The 7,448-nt window shown below is 34.6% G+C and overlaps 1 protein-coding gene across 2 annotated transcripts; it reads right to left on the reverse strand.

Annotated features, from left to right (window-relative positions):
• Positions 1-4,594: 4,594 nt before the first annotated feature.
• LOC112167361 lies at positions 4,595-7,448 on the reverse strand. 2 transcript variants are annotated; one of them, XM_040507026.1, is made up of 8 exons: positions 7,133-7,448; positions 6,397-6,549; positions 6,025-6,298; positions 5,623-5,937; positions 5,396-5,477; positions 5,171-5,248; positions 4,915-5,071; positions 4,595-4,702 (listed from the first exon to the last, which is right to left on the reverse strand). In XM_040507026.1, the coding sequence occupies exons 2-6, from the start codon at positions 6,535-6,537 to the stop codon at positions 5,197-5,199; spliced, it is 864 nt and encodes a 287-aa protein (XP_040362960.1). In that variant the 5' UTR covers positions 6,538-6,549; positions 7,133-7,448; the 3' UTR covers positions 4,595-4,702; positions 4,915-5,071; positions 5,171-5,196. The 2 variants fall into 2 exon arrangements, with proteins under 2 accessions (XP_040362960.1, XP_040362959.1); XM_040507025.1 differs by having other exon boundaries at positions 5,171-5,300; positions 7,133-7,432.

The raw sequence follows: 7,448 nt of genomic DNA on the forward strand, positions 1-7,448 counted from the left end.
GGGAGGATAAACATATCAAGACAGAGAGTACTAGACAATTTAATTAGCTGCTATAGCTTTCTAGCCTCCAACCTTCAAACCAATCCCAAAGAATGTTGGTTCCCTTTCATCGCCATAAAGCAACATGGAACACCAAAAGCCTTTGAAAGATCCACTCTTGACGGCTACCCTAGACACAATCAGGGCGCGGCGGGGCTATCACTGGAACTTCTCGAGGACAGGGCACAAGAATCTATTTTAAAGACAGCACCACTAAGACTTAGGACTATGAATGGCTGAAACATGGGTGGATCATACATGAAAGGCGCATGCCTGGAGGAAGAATTTACCAAGTAAGATGTATATAAGATAAAGAATTTTGCTCTTTTTTAGTTCCTATTTTTTTTTCTTTCATAAATAAGATGTATATAACTATGTGCGAATAAGATGTGTACTATACCTCTCTCTTTGATCTGGTAAATCATAGATTCGATGATTGATGTAGCCACAACAATAGATCTTCTCAATTGCATCATCTTCCTTTTCATCTTGACATCCAGTGCTTTAAAAAACATCGACTATCAACATTTTTGTTGTGAAAAATAAACTTAACAAAGCAATTAGCTAGACAATGAGAATGAAGACTTGAGTGCACAACCCACTCGTCTTGAATCCCTTTTTATAGATTGGGGGATGATTCTAGATTAATGGTTTTGAAAGCAAAAACAAAGGATTATGTCGTGGTTTTGAAAAGCGGTGGGAGATCATGTGGTTTGAGAAACAAATAAATCATTTTCACACATAAGTTTTAGTCTTAATCAATTACTTCCTTAAAATTAAAAATTTTAAATTTAGAACATTTCATGTCAGGGCCTTACATAATTTAGAGAGATATTGTTTCCTTTTTTTAATATTTTTTTGTGGTCCAACCTACTCGTGTATTAGTGGATGATTTTAGACCAATATTTTTGAAAATAAAAGGACCTTGACCTAATTAATGATTTAATGCACAAAAATGGCTAAACATTAACTCACCCCAATAACATATTCTTATTTTCACTAACCCATTTAATCACAAAATTCACTTTTAACCTTCAAAGAATTATAAAATTGCCAATCATTCATAAAACCAGAAATGCTCTGTCTCTGTCTCTGTCTCTGTCTCTGTCTCTGTCTCTGTCTGTCTCTCTCTCTCTCTGTCTCACGTGCTCGTAAAGTCTCTGCTTACCACTCCCAGCTCTCACGCTCCTCTAAGGGCTCCTCCTCTTCCTTCCCGAAGAGGCAGCGAGTCAGCGTGTGGCTATCAACGACTGCCAAAGTTTGAATGAAATGAAGATGGGATGAGTTCCTGAGATTTGAGAAAGTAGAGGCTATAGATCCCAGAGGGAGATAGAGGTGCCTAATTGAGGAGGGAGTCCGAACGAAACACGCATGAGCTTGCTTGTGACAAGCTAGAGGAACGGTGGTGCCAATTATACTTATAATTGCTTTATATTATTCTGGTGCCTATTATATTTATAATTGTCATAATATGAATGGCTACGGATTGTTGTTGATGACAAACACTAGTCTTTAATTACTGAATAACTTGTGGCAAGCTTGCATACTGAACTGAGAGTGTAAAACGTGAGATTTCTATGGACCAAATTCAGTATTCTTTTTCACGAAATGAATTTGTGCAGGGGGAAATGTCAATCTACCCAAATTTGAGCTACACTAACTCCACTTACCCAAATATCTTATTAGATTTCCTATTTACCCAATAAATTACATATCTTTTGCCCTAATACCCAATTAAATATTTTTTTACCGCTTTTTATTTATTTTTGAGATCATTTTGCCCTCTCTCTTTTTGTCACTTACAAAGAGAGAAGCCATCGGCGACTAGTGACCGAAATCTGGTGATCGAAATTGGAATTAGGTGACCGGCCGCTTAAATCCAGTGATTGGAGATCGGAGTCCTGCGACTAGGGTCCGGCGTCCAGTTTTATTGCCCCCAATAATACCCAAAATTTTTATTGCCCCCTAATAAACTTTATTGGTCTCCAATATAAATTTCTTGGGTTTTTTTGGAGAAAAATAAAAGTCTCCGGTGACCACGTTAGGAACATCTGACAACCCTCCGGACCGGTGACTGTAGTCAGGTGTCTGATTTTATTACCCCCAATAATACCCAATAAACTTTTATTGGCCCCAAATAAATTATTATTTCTCCCCAATAAAAATTTATTTGGTTTTATTGGATGTCATAAAAGTCTCTAGCGACCTATAAGATCTCCAATGACCTCTTTGGGGGCCTCCGGCGACTAGTGGCGGTGATCGTAGTCCGACATCCTTTTTTATTGCCTTCCAATAATACTCAATAAACTTTTTATTACTCCTCAATAAAAATTTATTGGGTTTTATTGGGGGGTAGTAGAAGTTTCCATCGACCTCTTTAGGAACCTCTAGAAACCTCCAGATCGGTGACCGGAGTTTGACGTTCGATTTTATTGCCCCTAATAAAAATTTACTGGGTTTTTTTTTGGGGGGGTGTAATAAAAGTCTCTGGCGACCTCTGTGGGAACTTCCGATAGCCTCCGAACCGGTGACCGGAGTCCTGTTTTATTTTTCCTGAATAATAACTTTTTATTGCCCTCCGGCGACCTCTTTAGGAACCTCCGGGCGATGATCGGAGTCCCGCAACCGGTGACTGGATTTCGGCGATTAGTGATTGGAGTCCGGCGAAGTCTCTAATGATTTTTTAATTATTTGGAGGGAAAACTAATCATTTTACATTTAAATGGGGTAAGTGGGCACACAAATCTTTTAGTGGAGTAAGCGGGCATTTGTTGGGCCCAACTTGGGTAAATGATCAAGAGTCCGTGCAGAAGTTTGCCCACTTCTGTCTTCTTTGAAATTTTTTTCATCATAAATTTTCCCGTTTGAAAAGAAGAGCAATGTTGATCCGACCGGTTTCCCACCTAAACCCGCAAAACGAAAACCACAACATAGACCAAAACATTCAGATCTTGACAAACTATATATGACCAAAACTCACATCAACATCTGCATCTTTCACAACTACAATTTTAATGAAAACAGTAATCTAAGATTCTGATTAGACCAGCAACTCAACAAGTCATCAATCTAGAAAGCCAACTAAGAAGATGAAGAAATAACCTACAAGATGGTTAGATGGGAAGAACAAATCTTCATAACTGCTGAATTGTTGCAGAGCAGGCATTGAACATTGAAGATTCGAAGTCGGACTCAAAGAGGAAGACTTGAAGTTTGGCTTTTGGGCATTACGGTTCTACACTTCTACCGAGATTAGGATAGGAAAAGTTTGTATCCTTTAGCATTTACGGATCCTCTACATATATAATTATATGTCAAATGTTTTCAAGTTCAACGGTGTTTAATAAAAACAAAAAAAGATACTCAGTTGACAAATGTTGAAATATGATTGGGCCAGTGGCCCCCACTCGGCCATGCTTGCGTCCGCCACTATCCTTCACGTAAGGAAATGTTAGTTTCTTTTGTAGGTTTTATTATTCAACTAGTAAAAATGTCCGCGCTTTGCTGCGGGATATGAATTGTATCTATAATCGTTTTACTGAAAGAGGTGATTTCTTTGTTTTCTGCTGAAAGATGTGATTTTTCAGTTTCTGCAATTCCTGTATGAAAATTTCCAGAGAAATGATAAAGTTAGTATTTTTACGAAAATACTATATATGCTAAAGTTGGTATTAATATGAAAATAATAATATTGTACTGATTAGTTGATTACACAGGACATTTGCTGCATGCATCTCTGAACAATAGAGAGTAGATATGATTAAGAACTACTTTGATATCATTAGATATTACACATAACTGAGAGATCATTAGATATTACACATAACTGAGAGAGTACAATGTTTTGCCTTTTTACATTTTTGTTATAGTACATTCAGTGGAGCAAAACTTGAGTAGTACTTCAAAAAATTAATTGCTCCCACTGCTTTGCTGTAGAATCAACTGAAATTCAGTGATAAAAAATGCAGAAGAATTTACCCAAAAAAATAATTCTTCTAGCTGCTTTTCAGTTGATTCGCTGACTACAATTATACAAAACCAAAAGTAGTCAGCACAGCTGTAACTAAAAGAAATAAGTTAATATAATATATGTTACAAACACAAAGAGATCGGATTCTTGTTCAGCGACTTGTTTGTGTTTCATGTTGCTTGCTTTGAAGGGATGATGATGTAGTTCCTTGATGCCGGGATTGCCTATGAGGTAATAATAATAAAATTATTGTTAGTAATAAAAATGGATTGATTGCATTTCAGATTACATGAAAACATAGAACGGATAAATAAAATTTACCTTTTGCTTTTTTTCTCTTGTTCAGTGGTGAAGAGTGCTTTCTTACTTGTTTCCACTGTTCTTTTTCTTTCTGTGCTAGCATGATCGGGTGTTGCGGTTGTTGGATGTTGTTCTGATACTGCTACAGAACTTTCTGGATCTAGAGAAACAGATTTCACAATCAGTTCACCATGAGATTTTGGTTGAATCTCGAAGAGGTATTGTTGGCCGATTGTATTTTTAATCTCCTTTGGCAATGCTTGTCTTGTAGGTTCTTCTTGTTTGTTTAGTAATTCTGGACAGGTATTGCCAAAGAGTTGTTCAGCTGCTTCTCCCATTACAATCAGTATGGCTTCATTTTCCCGGTCTTCGATTGTTACGTATACTCTGTAACTGCGCATAAAATGGTTATTTATTATTAGTAAAGAAATAGCAATGTATATTTTTGTATTAAGTTATGATTATGTAATAGTTAGAATTGAAATTTAAATATATGTAATAGTTAACAATCTGAGTTGAAGGGTGAATTTAATATTAGGATCATTATACTTCCACAATCCTAATATATATAGATGAAAAGGAACAATATTTTGAAGAGAACTTACTATGGCAAAGGCTGTTGTGTTTTATGTTTAATACAACTCATTTCATTAGAATTTTGTTTCTATTGAAGCTGCTTGCGGCAGATTGGACAACCGTTATACCACCAGCTATTGTGTGTCGAGAATCTAGCGATTTAGCTTTGCAGCAAACAGGCTTGCTCTGCGATGTATGTGTGTGTTATTAGACTGTAATTAAAATGAAAAATATTTCTAAAAGAAAGTAATTATTGTATAAAGATGAAAATAGAATTGTTCATACGTTGTACAGGCGTGGATTAAGCATGTTCAATTCTGATACTGTTTTTTTTGGTCGATCTTTGAGCTCTTCTTGAGTTGCCTATTTAAATGGGATAGCAAGAATCTTTACTTTGTCACCTGGCTTGGAGAATCTGCAATATTTAGGTTGTATTGTTGATATTTTATGTCATTATCAGAAGCAATAAATGATAAAATCAATTTTGATTTTGTTATTAAGACAACTTACTCATTTCTGTATTCTTGTCTTTGAGGAATTTGCGGGTCTACAATCATGCAGGTATGATTCGTTCCAGACAATGTGATTCGTTCTGCAAGTTATTAAAATAAATTGTAAGAAAAGAGTGATTAATATTGATGAGTTTCATATATATATATATATATATATATATATATATATTGATGAGTTTCATATATATATATATATATATATATATATATAAAAGAAGTACATACGTTGGAATTCAGTAATCCGCAAGCTTGTAAATACTGCTAAGATCGGTGGAGAACGATTTTGAACAGCTTGTACATCAAATTGTCTGGCATTATCGCCCCACAGAGTGATTCTAACGTACTCTCTCCTGTATTTTGGTGAAACAATTGAATTGTTATTGTTTGTGAAAGAAAACATTGTTTTCAAGTTATAAGAATGTTTCAAGATTATGTACCTGAGATTTTCCAAGGTTATTTCACACTTTGATTCCATTTTTTCTTTGTTCCTCACAAAGACCTGGGACTCTGGCATGATTGACTTCACACAACCATAAACATCTTTTATTGAAGGGAAAAAAAAAAAAGATTATTAATTTCAGTTGTCCATAAATTGGAAGATGATTTAAATAAAGTTGAGATACTTACCTATCAGAACTATCTGATCTTCTTTTTTGTCATCTAACTCACTGAAATCAAGGAGGTTGAATGCATATCGTGGAATCGATGAGGAAGAGTCTTGAACTTGTTTGAACTCTGTCATCCGGTTAAAAGAGAGGTGTGCCTCATGATCAATAACTTTGAATGGAAAGTCATTCTCTCTTGAATGGTAGCGAAATATGTCATAGACCCTGCCTTCCTCCATTTTGTTTGTAACAACTGGATAATGTGATTCATCAATTATAGCATGGATAGCATCGCCCTACATTGAATAAATAGATGTGAAATCAAGAAATCAAATTTATATGGTCAGTGATTGTAATGTATAAATTTGTATTCTAGGAGTTTCGAAAACATTACCCTTTCATCGATTAGAACATAATGAAGCCCATCATAGATATCAGTATCGAACTTTTTGGGCCTCCATATCCTTGCTACCCGAGCTCTCATTTCTTCAATGAATTGAAAAGGTTCTATATCACGGATAAAGGTGGGGGCCATTCTTTTCTTGATCTGAAACAACAAAGTAAACATAAATTGTTTTTTTTTCATACAGTATTTATCATTATGTCTTTATGAAGTAAAGATTAAAATCTATTTTTACCTAGTAACAGTTATGATATCTGAATTTTTATTTTTATTTTTATTATTATTTTTTTTTTTTTGAGAAACTGATATCTGACTTATATGGAACATAAAAATTACAAATACATTTTATTATAATGACTATTAAGTATTAACTATGGTTACAGGAATTAATTGAATATTGTTAATCTGATTAATGTTTGAAAAGTGAAATTACAAAACACTTTAAATTCTTTTTTTTCTTTTTTTTGGTACAACAGAACACTTTAAATTTTCAATAGATAGTAACCGTCATTAATCGAAAGTTGAAGTTTTGAGTTAATCTCTTTGAGATTATGTCTTGTATAATAAGGACGAAAGCAAAGAAAAAGCTTATCCTTTGTTATAATTATAAAGAATCAATTTTTGTTTGTTTTTAAAGGTCATGTGTACTCAGGGGGCGAAAAAGAGAACCGAAAAAAAAAAAAACAAAACAAAACAAAAACAAAAAGAGAGGAAAGAAGAAAGATACCGATTCTTTTGTGGAATTAAAATCACACTGTGATTGCTTCCGGTTTAGTTCTCAATTCCTTCTGAATTATCCACCTTTTTTTTGCTGTCAATTTTACATTTTATGCATCAAATATCAGCTTTTTCGATCATGGGAAACAAACTGTAAAGATTATGAATAGAAGCATTGATTGACTAAAAACGAAAGTTTACCCTTGTTTTGATTAAGATGGATCGTGATGGATGGTCCTCCGATGCTCGAAATAGTGAGGGGTGATATTAGCGGAGGCTTCTGGATTGAGGAGGCAGTGGAACTATTGATTTTATATGTGTGTATT

Source organism: Rosa chinensis, chromosome 5 (genome assembly GCF_002994745.2).
Source record: "Rosa chinensis cultivar Old Blush chromosome 5, RchiOBHm-V2, whole genome shotgun sequence".
Lineage (NCBI taxonomy): Eukaryota > Viridiplantae > Streptophyta > Magnoliopsida > Rosales > Rosaceae > Rosa > Rosa chinensis.